The sequence below is a fragment of the Schistocerca gregaria genome, chromosome 3, assembly GCF_023897955.1.
Source record: "Schistocerca gregaria isolate iqSchGreg1 chromosome 3, iqSchGreg1.2, whole genome shotgun sequence".
Taxonomy (NCBI): domain Eukaryota; kingdom Metazoa; phylum Arthropoda; class Insecta; order Orthoptera; family Acrididae; genus Schistocerca; species Schistocerca gregaria.
In genome coordinates, this window is record NC_064922.1 from 569,607,960 (window position 1) to 569,627,684 (window position 19,725).

General features: G+C 40.2%; 1 protein-coding gene across 1 annotated transcript in view; it reads right to left on the reverse strand.

The window, feature by feature from the left end:
* Window positions 1–9,277, reverse strand: part of LOC126355906 (juvenile hormone esterase-like) — an 86,006-nt gene extending 76,729 nt beyond the window's left edge. Inside the window, exons 1-2 of the mRNA XM_050006418.1 lie at window positions 9,109–9,277; window positions 5,061–5,195 (exon numbers count right to left, since the gene is read on the reverse strand). Of these exons, the coding sequence (XP_049862375.1) occupies window positions 5,061–5,195; window positions 9,109–9,174 (201 nt within the window). The 5' untranslated portion in view covers window positions 9,175–9,277. The remainder of the gene's footprint in view (window positions 1–5,060; window positions 5,196–9,108) is intronic.
* Window positions 9,278–19,725: the final 10,448 nt, after the last annotated feature.

A 19,725-nucleotide genomic window follows, 5' to 3' on the forward strand; every position in this document is an offset into this window, starting at 1 on the left:
GAAGTTTAGTTTGCAGTGGTTCTTTCTTAGTAGACACATCTCCGCATACCAGTGCCTCTCGGTTGGTATATACCAAATCAGAAAGAGTTTCTGGGTTAAGAAATGAGTTAGACTTTAAGACGTATAGTCAGTAAATGCAGAAAAAGTGTAGGTGATTTCCAGCTCTTTGAGAAGCTTCGCAGTTGATCAATTGTGTCGACTATATAATAGTTCTTTTTTTTCTTATTCTGCTCTTTTCCTTTTCTTATTTTTTGACTTTTTATTTAAACAGTTATTAATTTTTATTTTGTGAGTTTTGATATATCACGAACAAAGGGAGGTAAGGTAATTTTGAGGCATAAGTAAGGTTTTTGGAAAGATCTTACTAGTCATATAACATGAAACCCAGAAGGTCATAGATAAGAAGTGGCCGGAAGCGATGCTTTGAATATATACCTGGATAAAACAACGAAAAGGGTAAGTAAGAGTGGCAGATATAGCAAGAGACCTTTGGTGTGAACAGTGTCAGGAATGTACTTGTTAGAGAGTTGTAATAAAATATCAGTTGGAAACGAAACAAGGTTAGAAACAGAGGTAACAGGTGGCACAGAGTCTTTGACAGAGTTAGGTTAGCATTAACCTGCAATTTCATAAACCGTCACTTTAAATCTAGGAAAAGAGACTAACCAACGTTGAACGTTATAAATATATGTGTGTACGTGTCTAGCCTGAGTTATATAATAAAGTAGACTAAGCAGCCTTAAGCGCTAGTGTAGGAGACATGGAAGTGCGACCCTGAAATGCGTTCTCCGTCCGAACAGACTCGGAAGGCGCAGCGGTACCGACCGACCGCCGTTTCATCCTCAGACGATAGGCTTCACTGGATGCGGATATGGAGGAGCATGTGGTCAACACACCGCTCTCCCGGCCGTTCATGACCGCAGCCGCTACTTTTCAGTCAAGTAGCTCTGGAATTGTCCACACAAGGGCTGAGGGCATCCCAATCGCCAAAAGCGCTCGGCAGAGCCGAACGGTCAAACATCCAGTTGCTAGCGAAGCCCGACAGCACATAACTTCGGTTATCTTACGGGAACCGGTGTCACCACTGTGGCAATGCCTTTGGCCTACAATGTGTAATTTTCGTTAATTCAGTTTGTTTGATTCCGAAGACTTGAAAGACTATCTAAACTGGTTATATTTTTTGTTCATTTTTGTTAGAAGCTAGGAAAAGAAATGTTTTCACAAATCAGGCGAATGAAATCCAGAGGATATCATGACAAAGAAATAAGAAAAAGTGAAGTGGGTGCAGACAGTAACCAAGAATTATCATGCATATCGCCAATTGGTGCAGTGGGTAGCACTTCACGGCCAAGTTCTGAGGTTGGTGAAACAAACCGTCGGTTGAGAAGCAGATGAATCTTAATGGAAGTCAGAGACGCCGCCTGCAACAAGAAATGAGGTGATGATGCCGCACCATTTTCCCATATCTTTTAGTAGGTCTCACAACCGAAGGAAACAACGCAGAGAGAGAGAGACAGGAGTCCTTTCACAACTATCTCTAAATGCAACGATCATCACTACAACCATGAGAACAAATGTCGTGAATGAGTGCTGTTAAGTGGGAGAGAGTTTCAGGAAGTGAGACTCAAAGCGAAGAGGAGGGAACAGAGGAGTAGGCATTATGAACTGGGTAGTATCAGGAATCTCAAGTGTCTTAGTTTTTATGTCCAGCAGTTAAATCTTTTGCAGGTTATTTATGATTTTTAAGCTAATATAATGAAAGTAAATGATATGACAAAATAGGTCAGGAATGAAGGAGGAGGTGTAAGTAATAGACGTGAAAGATAAAGGTATTTAAAACTAAGAGGTTGTATTTGCAGTTAAGATTCTCGTTGTGGCAGAAAACTGTATTGCAGGTATTGATTTTCAAATGTCTTGGAGTTTTAAAATCAATGGAGACGATATGAGACCTAACAGTGATCTGGCAGCTCACTGACCAAGCTCATTTTCTAATACTCACAGGCCCTGTACAAATCGAATGCTTCTGGTATTGATCTGTAGCTGATGGCAGTTCCAACTTAATGGCACAATAAACTTTTTCGTCGTTCAACTTAGACTGAGAAAGTGAAAGTATAAACAATTGCACAGGAAGTGACTTTTGTTGCTCCTTTGAAGATTCATCCTTGAGTGTGGCAATATCTACAGCCTTAGAGTTGGTAACTTATATCAACAATGTTTATGGTGGTTCATTTCATCATCTTGTTGCTGGTAAGTAGGGCGATGGTTGTCAACCTTTTGTGAACTTTCTTGGGATTGTGTCAAAAAGTCACTGGTGATATTTTGTCCATGGTGTAGGTGCCAGTAGTTGATATCTGGGAGAAAACGGTGCGTAGTTCCCTGTCAGAATCAAAACTACCCTGTAAATTTGGTTTCAGAGTTCCACGTGGTATCAGTATTACTGTGATCTCAGACGAGAGTCACTACTGAATTAAATGCAAATGTGTTACTTCTCAGTATAATTTTGTGGATACCACATAGGCTCCATAAATTCTGGGTCGTGGCGGCTGTGTCTGCTATTGTTTTGTTACTACTGTACTCAAAAGTATTTGGAAAACACTGGAGCTCTAAAATATAGTGTGTCTTTGCCACAGTGTGTGCTATTTATTTAATAGTGTTTGGTCTTCTTCCTGAGTTGCGTTTGTATTAATTCAAGGTGTAGCTATGACACACCATATGAAGTACAGCGTACGAACGATTGCAAAGCAGGTAAGAACAGGTAGAGGACGTGTGTATGGGCTACGAGTGCACAGAACCAGCAGGTGGATCTTATCACTCGACTGCACACACCTGTCATTATTGCACTCATGGCTTCTACCAGTTCGTTGTTACATATGTTGCAGGCTTGGGCGCTGTGCGTCTTCCTCCAACCTTTCTTCAATAGATTACCTTGTAATTAATGCGTAGAGATATTTGACAATACACAGTTACCTCACAAATTTCAATTTTATGCTGGATAAGTCACATGATATTGAATTTGGGCTATTTCATTTTTCTTGTAAGGTAAAGCCATCACACGCCTGAATGTTGATTTCAACACAGCAGTGATATACACTCAGTTCTACGAGAAAGTGTACACCATAATTTTAAAGATAACGTCCGCATCTCTGGTAGTGGTCTCGAATCTGAAATTAATGCGCTTTTGCACAGTGTATGGATAAACTGTGTGAGTTGAATGTTTTGATCTGTCGGTTGTAGTTTAGAATGAGTGCAAAATATCTGAAGCGTCACGAGGCAGTGTTCCTTGTAAACCATCCAAAGGGACGAAAGCTTTCGTATGGAGCTGCTGCTAAAATTCTTAGAAACTCAAAGACGTTCATTGCGAAGTGGATCAAACGATGTTTAGACATTGGAAACGTGGTTGTTTGCCCTTATTTACAGCCAATTTAAACGGTGAAAAAATGTGCAATAATTTATCACAAATGCCTTATGAGGTACGTTAAGAAGCTATTTGTTTCGAAAGAGGCAAACTGTGTGCCTCAAGAGAAAAATGATCCGAAACATTGCAGCCGTCTCTGTACAGCGTGGAAACAAGACAATATGCTGTCCACGATGGATGGGCTAGCAATGTCTCCGGATGCAAATTTGAAGTCTTGGAACTGATTGGGGATGGAATTGCCATGCCTTTGCATCCACAATTTAGATGTTAGCAACTAAGCCACGGCGCCACAGAAATCTTTTCTTTTATTCACAGATTCGATTTGCTGGTTGAAGAAGTGGCCAGAAACGGAAAGAGTAAAGTGTGAGGATGCAGATCTACATCTTGCTTAGAAATGAAGCAAGAAAAATGTCAAACAAGACAAGGAATATTGTATGCTTTGTGCGCTAAACCTTAACACCTAATCAGTAAGTTAATAACAGCAGAGTGAGCGCACCTCCAAATGAAGACACGTAGATGATCTTTCCTTAGTGAAGATTACAATCAAAATGATGTCCTTAAACTACAAGCCTGCTACCATCTCATGTAAATTTGTTTATTACCTCTTCTTTCAAGATGTCGGCTTTTGGCCTTTAGTAAGTGCATCTGTGAAGGATCAGTAAGTAAATTATAATATTCTGATGAGGACATGTTATGCAGTCATACCAGTCCTATATGCTTAGACGCCGAAATATCAATAGGGAAAATAATAAAAAAAAGTAGTTAAAGTCAAATGGTGGTAGTATTATCAATGAGAAATTGGAAAGAGTAGTTTCTCTGAAACATTTGTAAATTGTAATTATTTTTGGATATAAGCTCTTTGAAAGAATGAATCAAATGGTTAAAATGGCTCTAAGCACAATGGGACTTAACATCTGAGGTCATCAGTCCCCTAGACTTAGAACTACTTAAACCTAGCCAACCTAAGGCCATTACACACATCCATGCCCGAGGCAGGATTCGAACCTGCGACCGTAGCAGCCCCGTGGTTCCGGACTGAAGTGCCTAGAACCGCTCGGCCACCACGGCAAGCAAAGGATGAACCAATTAGTGCCCCCAGAACTACTTTATTATTCGTAGTTCGGACTCTGATATCTCTGCAACAGAATGAGATCATAAACACACAAATACTTGCATTTTAATTTTGTAGCAGTTGTGAATCATTCCTAACTAAACAACATACCCATCTCACTAAAGGTAAAAGTTGGTAGGCCACTTGGCCACATCATGTCCCACTTCAGTTTTTTCTTATGTAAATGACGTTTCTGTACGTCTGACGGACTCTTCTTCATGATCTTTTCCCTGTTACAAAAACGCTGTCAAAAAGCAATGTCGTTTTCAATTATCCTGAAGAAAATCCCATCAGAAGTGTCGAAACGAAAATTGAAGAAAGAAATGACGAGACCACGAAGTCTGGAGACATACATACCGATGTAGGCTGTTTTTTTTTTTTTTTCTTTTGTCACATTTTACGTTTCCTTTGTGCGTTATTAAGTAATACTTCGTTGACTGCATGCTTTCAGATTAAGCCTCGGTAAAACAATGAAGCCATACATTTAGTTTAAAGATGAACAGCGTGAATATATCTGACTTTATTGGGAATCACCTCGAAACGCAGGTCGCCCACCGGTGGTTCGGCGTACGGGATGCCCAGGAATGCCGTGTAGGACGTGTTGTAGATGCTCGTCGCCGTGAACCCTCTCAGCGTGCCCTGCTGCACGGTCACCAGCACTTCGTCACCCTGTAGTAACGTTACATCACTTTGATTACAGCACTACAAAAATTATTGTAATTATTTCTTATTGTAGTCAGCTGCTAGGCAACTCCCAAAATGTAACACAGAATACACAACTGTTAATTAAGCCAAAGGTGGTGCAGCTGGAATATTTTTTTTTATTCTATGAGCTAATCATGTAGTCCAATTCCAGACGACTATTGCAATTGTTTGGTTGATTTTTCAAAAATTTCTGAAAAATGTTATAAAAGGAAAATAACTAGATGTGTAGCACCAATGTACGCAAGTTCTATGAGAATAATGCATTTTTATTTACAATTACTAGAATCAAAAAATGATGAGTTGAAACAGAAGTTACACATTTGTTTTTCCTGAGAAATCGTTTGCAGTAATAGGATATTTTTTACATTCTTCAACAACATCGTTCCCAACAACTGTAGTCAGAAATTTTTTTGCTCCACTTTTGTCAGTAGGATCATTCTTACACATTGAAGGATTTTTTGTCGAAGTCGATATAGATATAAAATATCCAAGGAAAGCTTTTGGACCTGGAGCTCAAAAAGACGAGAACCCGACTTTTGAAAATGAAGGAAAATCACTTTCATGCTGGATGTAGCTCTTCTATTATTTTACTCTTTCTTCGCTCCAACCTGCCTGCAGCGTATCTTCAGCAATATTTGCCTTAAACGGTGTTGTATCTTCATAAATAAATAAGAGTAGGGACATAATTTCCGGAATTGAATACCAGAGATGGTTGGATAATTTTTCTTGGGATCAGTATTGTGATGTTTATTAGTTTCTGCATATTCAGAGGGTGTTGATTACGCTACGGGATGATCAATTAATTAAACCCTGTCCAGTTGCTAATAAGAAATTTATTAAAACCACGAATGGTTTCAACCTTCAAATTAGGCCATTTTCAAGTGGATCTGAAAGTGACTGAGACGGTTCGTGGAGTTGATCTTCTTATTATCATATGTGAGGCTTTTCACTAATTCTAAAAGTTTATCAGTTGACGTTTGAATAGCAAATCATGGTAATTTGCCGTAATCACTTCCGATGATAAGAAACCAGGTTCATAGCACGTTAGAGCATATTCTTCTTAATAGGTCACTTTCCTCATAAGAGAGACGGATCTTGAAAAATGTAAGTCATCAGACAATTAATTGCCTTGATTTCACACCTCCGAATGCTCCAGAATGAAGTACCTCGAAGAGAAACACGCATTTTAAGTGTAAAAGTCTCGTTTATCTTTTCATTCTTAACTGATCTTAAATAACTTATGTGTGTGAATTCCTGAGGGACCTAACTGCAGAGGTCATCGGTCCCTAGACCATCACATTACTGAAACTAACTTCTGCTAAGAACAACATACACACACCCATGCCGGAGGGATGACTCGAACCTCCGGCCGGAAGGGCCGTACAATACGTGACATGGCGCCTCAAACCGCGAGGCAAATAACTTACTTATATGGGGTTCAGTTCTTCCAGAGGGCACTCGTACTGGAGCTTCCTGAATCATAGATCCTGATAATGCCAATGTAAATTGAGATTATAGCACTAACGAAAAGTCGCACAACATTATTCGCATGGCCAGTGATTTATTATACTGACTTAGCAAAAGCAGATCATCTGCAACTGATCTGTAATTCAAACAAAAGCATTCACCCTATCCCCAGATTATTATTACACAATACAGCACATTGAAAGACGCTACAACAAGGATATTGTAGATGAAGGGGTACCACACATACTTTGCCGAGTGTGTCTTTAGACACTGCTTGCTCTGATAATTCTATGTGCCGTCGATATTCAGCTACAGTTAGTGGTGGTGGTGGTGGTGGTTAGTGTTTAACGTCACGTTGACAATGAGGTCATTAGGGACGGAGCGCAAGCTCGGGTTAGGGAAGGTTTGGGAAGCAAATCGGCCGTGCCCTTTCTAAGGACCCATCCCGGCATTTGCCTGAAACGATTTAGGGAAATCACGGAAAACCTAAATCAGGATGGCTGGAGACGAGATTGAACCCTCGTCCTCCCGAATGCGAGTCCAGTTTGCTAACCACTGCGCCACCTCGCTCGGTGACAGTTACTGTGAAAGGATGCACGTAGGCGGAGGCCTGCATGGACCATCCCAAAAAAAGCCAAGTACATGAGGTCAGGCGACGTTAGAGACCAGTGGGAAAATGCGATAGCCGGATACCGTTTACAACCAACTCCGTCGCCGAGGAAACTCTTTGTTAAGAAACGCTCTGGCAAGAAGGTGCCAGAATGGTGGTGGTGCATCATTTTCAGTATGTTTTCGGAGCTGAATAAGCAGCCGTAACTTCAACACGTTCTCAAAAAAAGAGCACTCCGCAATGTTTTTTCGGGAAACGACACAAAACACGTGAACCTTTGGGAGTCTCTCCAGTGCTCGACTACAGTACGTGACAGCTGTGTTCTCCATGGTCTTACTATGTGACGGTTCACTTACACCTTTAAGTGGAATGTAGCCTGATCAGTGAACACTAAAGTTGAAATGACATTGTTATCTTTCATCTAGACGTTCATAACCACGCATAACCCTAGCGTGTTCTTCTGTCATCAAGTTCTTGTTGCAATTAAATTCAGCATTGTTTGAAAAAGAAAGATTACTCAACGGCATGTGGACAGCAACATGGTTAATAGCTCATTTTCGACTAACACGACGAGAGTGCTTGTGTGGACATCGTACAAAATTCACATGAATGTTTTCTACATCACTGGGATGACCAATGGATTTCACCTTACATCAACAACTAGTGTCTTGAAACTGCTCATTCGGCCGTCGAATTCCTTGGTCCATAGGCGGCATAGTCCCTCACTGTTCTCACCTTATTGCATCCCTTGAAACGAAGACGCAGAACGCCTTCTGTGCTAAGCTATCGTAGTCTCGACAAGACGCACGTTAGCAACTGAGTGAGCTAGTGAGCCATCTGTCGGTACTGTGGGGCCTCTACCAGCGGACACACAAACCATAAACTTACAACTGGTGCTAAGATAGACGTTTAGTTTCTATGCGTGAGAGAAGATTTTCCTCAAATCTTCATTCGTTTCCTCTTGTATAACATTTCTCTATGCATCCCGTGTCCCAAATTTCCCGACATATCTTTCGTTAGGGGGGACATATTACATTCATGCACATTCACAAAGTTTAATAAATTCGAAGAAATAAACTATAGAAGTTCGATGAGACGAATAGAAGTATAGGAAGACGTTCTTGTAACCCGGCGTTCAAGCATCAAGATAACCACGGTGAGGCGTATTCTATGCGCTTCACGATTTGCAGCGTGGTAGCGGATCTAGATCGCATTATCTTCTCTGTAAATACTAGAGTTTAGAGTAAAACACGATAAGCCAAAACATTATGAATTCCTGATAGCAAATAGATAATCAGACACAGCATCTGCCGTTAGACGAAAAGAAAAGTGTTTCTTCCACGAGTCGAAAATTTGAGACTTAAGATTCGTTGAAATATGCTTATGATACTGAACAAAATAACACTTCCTTTTAGGACGAGGAGATGTGAAAGCAGAGAGTACAGCCTCCAATGACGAAAGTGACCCAAGGCGTATGCACACAGACAGATCTACGGTATATTGAAAGGGTTAAAACGATTAACAAATATTCAATACTTGCATATAAGGACCAGAGAGTTGATGATGCAAATTAGGAACCAAGGAATACAATGAGGATGGAAATAGTACTTCGACTTTCGACAAAGATCTCTATAAAATATTAAAAATATTCGTTTTACACTATAGGATGTTGTAAATCTCAATCTGTTTCTAAGAAAGCAGATCGTAGCTGTTAATACAGATTCCTCCTGAACTCCTCTGTTAAACAGAAAGGTAACAATGTCACAAGTGAGATATCACTAAAGGAGGATCTGCGTTTACCTTGACCGTGGCCGCCAACGAGAGCACCAGAAGGGCGCACGTGGGAGACATTTGGATTGACTGCATGGATACAATACACTGGGGCACGTTAACTGCCTTATAGCTGTGGCACAAACTGTTAACCACGTCCCAAGTGAGTGCGTCACTGTACAAAGATTATGCAGACTGTGTCCCTTGTGCCCAGTCGCTGTATCTGCACTATCACATTTTAATCAGATTACTTGATAAAGTGTCTGTCGAGTGGGTTCAAGAAAGTGACTGAAGTGGGAGCGTCTAATGCCTTTACAGTCCAGAGATAAAAAAACAGTAATTGGACTACATGTTTCTGCTTATGCGACCCGTCTGTATAGAAGCACTGTAGCAACGAAAATTACACAAAGGTATCACAGAGTGGTCATTCACAGAATATTACCACAAGCATACAGGATATCTGTACGAAAAAGGGAAGAAGAAATTCGAAATTATTGTCAGGGCTACATCTACCATGAGTCTGCTAAACACGTCGAAAAACTGTGATCATGTCAAGAGAACCACGAGTAACAGGCAGTGACAAAATTAAAAACCACTTAGACTCAACAGTAACACGTTACGTTTTTAAAGATACTGCAATCCATTCGAGAAAAACCAGTTGCGTCCTTACCTGCGGTTACTCATACTTTGGATATAGGGGCTGTGCACGATGCAAAACGCTGTTTAAAAGGAACAGCTCGATGTCCTTACATGGTCTAGGCGTGCACGTCTGCTTTCATACCCCGCAGCTAATTCGGTGTAAATAATAACCCGTAGTTGTGATGCTGCAGTCAAATAGACTATGCGTAGGCTAGAACTGCGATTTAATACATTACACGGAAATATACAATAAAATAAAACATGAAAGATCAATTTATTAACACGGGTTCTACTGCAAATTCTAAACTGATTTAGACGACAGATGGGAAGTGATCCTACATTAATCAATTGAAATACAGCCAGAAGATACCTTTATCAAAAGCAGTAAAGTTACGTTGAGAGTGTTAAGAGAATGGTATCAAAATCTCTAAACTAAACAATCATCAAACATACTTGAAAACCAAGTCCATTTCGTAATCACAATTCACGAAAGATCCACCAACTTAAAATAGTTCAGAGTTAAACACGATTATTAGCAAATTAACATACGCAATACGGAGAATGGTTTTCTCTGTTCTCAGTTCCGTAAAACAAGCTCCAAAAGTTAAGAGTCCTACTCTGGAGCTCGTTTGAAAGTATTGCTCTTCATATACTGTTAAGTGATTCCTTCTACTGTTCCACAGATAGCATAGATTCCACATCAGAGTATTTCACTAGTCCTCTATGTGATGTGTAAATCTTTTCCAAAGCAAAATTCTTTAAATTCTTATTCTACATTACAACTTCTTCAGTCAAAATATTTCTACAAAGTAAAGTTGTTCCGGTCCACAAATGATCCTAGCTTTACACATTTATTCGTCCTATCAGGTTCAAATGGCTCTGAGCACTATGCGACTTAACTTCTGAGGTCATCAGTCGCCTAGAACTTAGAACTAATCAGACCTAACTAACTTAAGGACATCACACACATCCATGCCCGATGCAGGATTCGAACCTGCGAGTGTAGCGGTCGCTCGGTTCCAGACTGTAGCCCCTAGAACCGCACGGCCACTCCTGCTGGCTGTCCTATAGGGGTTTTGCAGTTGAGGTATATAATTGTGAGTCTTCGTACTAAGCCCTGTTTGTCTAAGTACAAGGCGTTCCAGGACGAAACCACCCATATCATAAAAATTGACGTGTGTGTGTGTATGTGTGCGTGTGTGAGTGCGTCTGCGTGTCTGTATCTGTTTTACACAGTTCCCCCTAACTTACTGGACCGATTGCAACGGGCCTCAGTACACACATCCCTCAGTCACAAAACCTACCTATCACAGTTCAGGAGATATGACGTCATAAACAATGAGGTGCATGAATACCTCCCGCATCATGAATGACGTTTAAATGTCGTACATTTGTGCTGATGCCTGTATTCGCAATAAATTTCGCAGGCAGCATTCACATATGCCACTAAATGTACCGCAAAAGTATATCATGTTACCACACTAATTTCAGAAGACATGAAGCAATAAACACAGAGATGCTTGAAAAACTGATGCATTGTGCGTAACGTTTAAATTTATTGCTTCCATTGTACAAATTTCGTTGAAAGTATCCGCACATATCACTGAATGTACCTACACAAATATATAACTGTACGTCACATATTTCAATAGTCGTGACGTCATTAAAATAAGATACATGAAAAAAACGCCGTGTCTTGAATGTACTTCTAAGAGATTTTCTTCTAAGACACTGCTACAGTCGAGTCAACTCAGGGAAAACCCTGACAACTGTTTGCGCTTCTGACAGCTTTCAACAGCGAAGCGAAACGGTTGTAGGCGTAAACGATAGCCGTATACAGATAGAGAGCTTGGAAAAAGCGTTGCAATGGAGACGTTTACGAATTCGCATGGTAGACACGCGAAGTAGCTGCACCTAGAGTACATTAAATGAGTTCATGTTTTTTTAATTTGGAAGCTGCACTTAACCGTTTGTATATTACACATATTTCCTAGTAGGACTGTTTCATAACTGCAAAGGTACTTTTAAAAATACATGAAAGTGAAACTTTTTCGATGTTTCACTACAAACACACTTCATCTTTTGTCGTTTCTAATAGAAAAATGACAAAATGCGTAAGGTGGCAATACCGGGTTTGTCAGCTAATGCTCACTATTCACGATATGACAGCAACGACAATATAAAGCAAATAACTTCATATGGACGTAAGACCTAGTCCCAGTGGTTTCAGACATAGAACATATTTGATGTGCCTTTTTACGCATTTTCCGATTTAGTCAGTACATTGTCAGGTTTAGACACATATTTGCATAAAACAGTTAGTAAACATTATACAATGCGTTTTAGAAGGTATAGTTCGGAAAATATGTATTCTTAACTCATTCACCTCTAAGCATGACCAAATCAAAAAAAAAAAAAAAAGAAAAAAAAAAAGAAAATGACTTCCACAAAGGAAGAAAAGGGCATGTTCACCTACTTCCATTTTTTACTGCGCTGTCGCGAAGATTGCCGCTGCTATCTGTATCCATATTGTATAAATAAAAACAATATTGGTCCACCAGAATGTGCTATTAGGCTTCCATAAATAATAATAAACGCGGAGATACCGTTTTGATTTAAACTGGTGGTTATTAAAATAAACTTTCGTAAATATAGTACCAGGTTTCACATATACGTCTACACTTTATGACGAACAAGAACAGAAAGCTAATAATTAAAGATTAAAGAGCGTAATTATGTCTACACAAACTAGACATGATTGTCTTATTGGGATTGCCGCGATCGTTCTTTGAATAAAAATGTGGCATTTAAGTCTTTGGTGGCTACTTATTCAGGCTAGCCCATCTTCAGATCTGTCAGGTAAAGTTAAAAATATAATTATCAACAGAGACATAGTTACTGACAGAACTATCTTAGTTTACAAAAGAAATTTTGGAATTCCATCATACCATATATTGCAGTTACAGAGTAACCTGTTAGTAGAGACTATTGGTTCGCTGTCGTAAATAAAGTAATTTTTAATCTGTTAAAATCTTTTATCACAGTTTGGAGAAACCTGATTGGTAAAAGTAAAAAGTGCCCTCTATGTGTATGATTTGTGCATATGTACTAAGTTGTTATTTTTTTACCATACGTATTAACGGCGACTATATTTTTCATAATAAGACAATTTTAAAGAAATAGCATATGAATAACCTTTTTTGAGTGGAACATGAGCTGAAATAAATTACGCTAATTTAAAAAATTTTAAATAAATTTAAAAATATAATTAAAAGATATATGTTCTTTTCGAAAATGTTCGTTTCCTCTTCTTTGTATTGATTGATGGTGGAGAGAATTTCCCTACGTCAGAACGTACACAGCGCCCCGCCAAGTCCTCGCTCAGTTCACCTCGCCGCCAGTAGGCTGACGGCCGTTCCGCTGCTGCTGGTTCTTATTGGAGCGTGCTGTTGCATTCAAGAGTAAGCCTCAAACATGTCTTTAAAAATCTGATAATAACTCCTGTGCATAAAATCACTTTGCTGATTTAGTAGTAAATCTGGGTTTTTCATTTGATGAGCATATATTTCAATCTCTTCGAGCACGTTGAGATACAGACTTTTTGGAGCTTTATGTAGCACCTCCATTTGTTCATTTATATTGCTCACGTCATGTTTACTATCCTTTACATGCGCTCCAAATGCTCTCCGATTGCTATGACTGCAATGTTCCCTGAATCGAATTTCAAAATTCCTCCCTGTCCGCCCTATCTAATAACTGTCACATTCAGCACAATTGATCTTGTACAATCCGAAATCGTTGTATTTGATTTGTTTTGTCGTTGCTGGTTTAGGACTTTGCAATTCGAGAGGACGCCGACGTAGCCCCGTTTGAAATCGTGGACCTCTACACTAATATACCAATTGAAGAAACTTTTTAAATTATAAGGAAAAACCTGATGAAAAAAAGAGCCCAATGAGCATTGGTGAATTCGTTGAACACGTGGATACGCTAGAGTTCACATTGAGTTTTAATAGTTTCATCTTTAACGACAAGGTTTTTAATCAAGATGAAGGTTTAACTATGGGAAACAGTCAATCAAGCATAAAAGAGCGTATTTTCACGCAATGTGCAACAGAGCCCTGAGATTGCCACTAAATGAGGTTGAGCTGCAGAAAGAACTAGGCATTATTAAGCAAGTAGCAGCAGCTAATGGACACAGGACACAATATGTTAAACGTATGTTTAACAAGATCAAAAACATATTTGCGGGTATCAGTAATAATTCTAGGAAAATTAAAGTTAAGAAGTTTGTCAGCCTGACATACAAAGGACGTGTGTCGGAAAGAATTCTAAATGCTTTCCAAAAACATTGCTGTGGCGTTCCAGAATGAAGGGGAAATGGCACATAGACTAAACCATAAACCAGCAACGACATTGCAGATAGCAATTAACTCCCACATAAATTATTTACTCCATCTCCTGTTACAAATCATACTGAAAACATATTGTTTCAGTTAAATCGTGACACGGATTGGTATGTGCGTACGCCCTTAGAAAATACGTGCCTCTCTTATAGAAATCCACGGCCGCGATATGATTCTACTCCTAACAAAGCGCAAGAGAACACGTTTTCAAGAGCGGCAGCATTTAATCAATTCTGAAATGTGCTACAGATGCACTTCCGCTTCGAATAGTAACAAAAGTAAATGACTGAAGTAATGAGTACATAGAGAAATTGCCTCCAAGTGAGACCAAATCTGTCTTTCAACTATTCACGATTAATTGTGGGGGTCACACTTCTGCGTCATCCACACTCACGTAAACATGCATGGGAAAAGCACAAAAATTGGTAAACAAAATGACTAAAACGTAAAACAATATCGTATACCTAAAATTACATACAAAGAAGAAAAACAGAACTAAAACACTCAAACATGGTACGAAATACTGTCGTAATAATGAAACTTGGTTGGTGAGTACTCAACTGCTACTCAGTATATGTACTTGTGAGTATGTCTCGTCTCTATTATAACATGTGTATCTCTTCGTGATCACTGACGTCTTTGTCACCTCTCAACTTTCCACAAAATATTTTCAATCGACTATAACTGGTACACAATTATCGTCAGGAAAAAAATCAAGTCAAGATATTCGTCTGTCTGATAACATGTAAATGGCATAATCCGTATCACTTGAGGCAGGGGGGGGGGGGGGGGATACCTTCATAGTCTCAGATGTTACTGAATTTCGCACATATTAAAATTCGGGATTAAGTAAGAAACACGTATTTTTTTGAAACTTCCTGGCAGATTAAAACTGTGTGCCCGATCGAGACTCGAACACAGGACCTTTGCCTTTCGCTGGCAAGTGCTCTACCATCTGAGCTACCGAAGCACGACTCACGCCTGGTACTCACAGCTTTACTTCTGCCAGTATCCGTCTCCTACCTTCCAAACTTTACAGAAGCTCTTCTGCGAACCTTGCAGAACTAGCACTCCTGAAAGAAAGGATATTGCGGAGACATGGCTTAGCCACAGCCTGAGGGATGTTTCCAGAATGAGATTTTCACTCTGCAGCGGAGTGTGCGCTGATATGAAACTTCCTGGCAGATTAAAACTGTGTACCGGGCGTGAGTCGAACACGGGACCTCTGCCTTTCGCGGGCAAGTGCTCTACCATCTGAGCTACCGAAGCACGACTCACGCCCAGTACTCACAGCTTTACTTCTGCCAGTATCCGTCTCCTACCTTCCAAACTTTACAGAAGCTCTCCTGCGAACCTTGCAGAACTAGCACTCCTGAAAGAAAGGATATTACGTATTTTTTTGTTTTCTCCAAAAAAATTCCTGCCTCGAGATACGGGCCTCCAAAGATGACACAGCGAACACCATTTTGAAGATGCGGATTTCGGAATTTTTTAAAAAATTCTGACTCTCTGTAACAGTTTTAGATATTTTGTAAGAGGTTTTTTCCGCCGGCCGGAGTGGCCGAGCGGCTCTAGGCGCTACAGTCTGAAACCGCGCGATTGCTACGGTCGCAAGTTCGAATCCTGCCTCGGGCATGGATGTACGAGGTGCATTCAAGTTCTAAGGCCTCCGATTTTTTTTCTAATTAACTAATCACCCGAAATCGATGAAACGCGATACTTTTCGACGTAATCGCCCTGCAGACGTACACATTTTTCACAACGCTGAAGCCATGATTCCATGGCAGCGGCGAAGGCTTCTTTAGTACTCTGTTTTGACCACTGGAAAATCGCTGAGGCAATAGCAGCAGGGCTGGTGGATGTGCGGCCACGGAGAGTGTCTTTCATTGTTGGAAAAAGCCAAAAGTCACTAGGAGCCAGGTCAGGTGAGTAGGAACATGAGGAATCACTTTAAAGTTGTTATCACGAAGAAACTGTTGCATAACGTTAGCTCGATGTGCGGGTGCGTTGTCGTGGTGAAACATGACACGCGCATCCCTTCCCGGACGTTTTTGTTGCAGTGCAGGGAGGAATTTGTTCTTCAAAACATTTTCGTAGGATGCACCTGTTACCGTAGTGCCCTTTTGAACGCAATGGGTAAGGATTACGCCTTCGCCGTCCCAGAACATGGACACCATCATTTTTTCAGCACTGGCGGTTACCCGAAATTTTTTTGGTGGGTGTGAATCTGTGTGCTTCCATTGAGCTGACTGGCGCTTTGTTTCTGGATTGAAAAATGGCATCCACGTCTCATACATTGTCACAACCAACGAAAGAAAGTCCCATGCATGCTGTCGTTGAGCGTCAACATTGCTGGTGCATCATGCTACACGGGCAGCCATGTGGTCGTCCGTCAGCATTCGTGGCACCCACCTGGATGACACTTTTCGCATTTTCAGGTCGTCATGCAGGATTGTGTGCACAGAACCCACAGAAATGCCAACTCTGGAGGCGATCTGTTCAACACTCATTCGGCGATCCCCCAAAACAATTCTCTCCACTTTCTCGATCATGTCGTCAGACCGGCTTGTGCGAGCCCGAGGTTGTTTCGGTTTGTTGTCACACCATGTTCTGCCTTCATTAAACTATCGCACCCACAAACGCACTTTCGACACATCCATAGCTCCATCACCACATGTCTCCTTCAACTGTCGATAAATTTCAGTTGGTTTCACACCACACAAATTCAGAAAACGAATGATTGCACGCTATTCAAGTAGGGAAAACGTCGCCATTTTAAGTATTTAAAACAGTTTTCATTCTCACCGCTCGCGGTAAAATTCCATCTTCCGTACGGTGCTGCCATCTCTGGGACGTATTGACAATGAACGCGGCCTCATTTTAAAACATTGCGCATTCTTCTATCTCTTTCCAGTCTGGAGAAAAAAATCGGAGGCCTTAGAACTTAAATGCACCTCGTATGTGGTGTCCTTAGGTTAGTTAGGTTTAAGTAGTTCTGAGTTCTAGGGGACTGATCACCTCAGATGTTAAGTCCCACAGTGCTCAGAGCCATCTGAACCATTTTAGACGTTTTTTTCATGTCAAAGATAACTGCTTTCTGATCACAATGGTATCCTCCATTTGGACGTATCTGCCAAAGGTTCCTATTGTCGTCTTCTGAATTTTTTAATAATTTAATTTTTTTCCAAAGATACTAATCCCGGAAAGTTAGAACTTTTTCTGCTGATTACTACCATGTAGCACTATATTCTCTGCAAAGGAGGGGTTCCACTTTTAAGTTCGTAGGGAAGCAGCCAACTCACGGAATATAAAATTCATATTCTTTCCATTGTGTGCCAGCTTAGTCCTCTGTAACTAGCTATGACGTCACGAATGTTGTGCAATACCTCAAAATTAAAGCAAATAATCTGAAAAGTTGACAGCATGTCAGGAATGAAGCAAAAATAATAATGCGTTAAGTTTCAGTTAGGTAACTTAAACAGTTCTCTAAATTTAGAGTTTTATGTAAAAATCATCGGCGCAACAGGAAGGAGCTAGAAACTTCAAACTTTATATTCAGATTCCTTTTTCATTGTAATTTCATGGAAATAGCATGCTGGATCTCACAAAGTAATATTTTGGTTGAAATTCATGATTTTCTGGTTTTTGTGTCCTAAAAGTTCGGAAACAAGATAGATTATGTGATTAGATAAAGCTAGGATGCTTAGATTTAGGTAGAATGGAGATGTGCTATAGTAACAAGTATGTGAGAAGTTTCAGAAAGGTAGCTATAAAACTATAGCTGTAGCGTCTCTCCAAAAGGCAAGTTCAGAGCTCATATATTACACAGAGTACAACTAAAATAATTCTCTCGCCAAAATTATTTAGGCTAGCCACATCAGAATTTTATTACAGATACTTCCCTGTGTGCTAATTGTACAATTAAATCGAGAGCTTCATTGGCCTTCAGCGAATGAGGCACTTAATTATTTAGTAACTTCAAGTGGTGTTCTGCTAGCCCCAGCAGCTAGTCAGTAAGGCAAATGTTATCGGCAGCTGATTCGGCGGTCCACACCGCGGCTATATAAATAAGGGCGTGCGAGCTGGAGTAAGGGCTCAGTTCTCTACCAGATTCGTATCAGCGCGCACTCCGTGTCAGAAGCTGCGTCGCGTTTGTGCAGTTGCCTGGAACAACCTTGGATGCCGAATTATGTAACACGGTATGCACGTAACATTGACTTCGCATTTGGGTAAAGTGTTAATTGTGAAATTACTTCATTGATTTAGTCTTAGTTTGCGAAATCCCTTTTTTCACATGTCGCCTCAAGACAGACTTTCTACCACTACTAGCTTGGCGTTTGATGAGTATTAACATCAAATTTTGGCGAGCATTCACTTTGAACATATACATCGATAACGATTAGTGAACAGTTTCATTATCTAGGGGAATTGGATCTTGCAATAGACTCAAAACAAAAAAATGGTTCAAATGGCTATGAGCACTATGGGACCTAACATCTGAGGTCATCAGTCTCCTAGAACTTAGAACTACTTAAAGCTAACTAACCTAAGGACATCACACAAATGCATGCCCGAGGCAGGATTCGAACCTGCGACCGTAGCGGTCGTTCGGTTCCAGACTGAAGCGCCTAGAACCGCTCCGCCACACCGGCCGGAGACTCTGGACAGCTCGGATAGTACATTAGCTGATATGGGTAATCATTTGTCTGGAATTTTACACTTTATCGTTTTCAGAATATAGGGAAAATTGTTATAGTTAAGTGCATTTTCTATGAATCCCAGCCATCATTCTAAATCCTCAGAGTAATGAACTTCAATAATCAATAACTTTTACTCTCCATCAGAGTGGGCACAGTGAACTCTAATTACAGGCATCATTCTTTTAGTAATCACTTTTTGGTTGCCAACATCGTAGTTAGAGGGCCGGTGTTAAGAACGTCAACAGAAAAGAAAATATAACGTCAACAGAAAAGAAAATATAATTACTAAATTTTTCCACCTGCCACCCCACAACTTGGACAGGTTTTATTTTAGAAAATCATATTTTTACTCTCAAGAGTAATGCATGTATTCACTGAAGTTGCTTCTTACCAATTTCTTTGTTACAATATTTATTTCTATTGTCCTTGTTGCAGTTATTTCTTTTCGCTTTCACTCTTGGAGGTATTTCTTACACTTCGTTGTAGTTCCTTATCAGTTTCTTTCTCGTGGTTGTTCATTGCACGTTTCTGTATTGCAGTTGTTCAGTGCTAACTTGTTTACTGAAGAGGCGGCTAAGAAATCTGAGACCATCCAGTGAGTTCTGTGTATGCCAGTTGACACAGTTGCAGTGTGTTTTGTGAAAAGGACTGTTTAAAATGTCTCCTGACTGGTGCTGTAGGAGAATGAAGTGTGCTGACTATCTGCATATCCATAAAAGAGTGATATACAAGACAAACAAAGAAACAGACTTTCTTCAGGTTGGGAGTAAGTGTTCTCATGTGAAGACTTTGTTTCAAAGTGAAGATGTTTCCAGTGATGACTCTTTGTGTTCTAAATGCTTTGACAGAATAACAACAGTGATAGTATTTGAACAAGGTTATACCGGCCATGGTGCAGATGA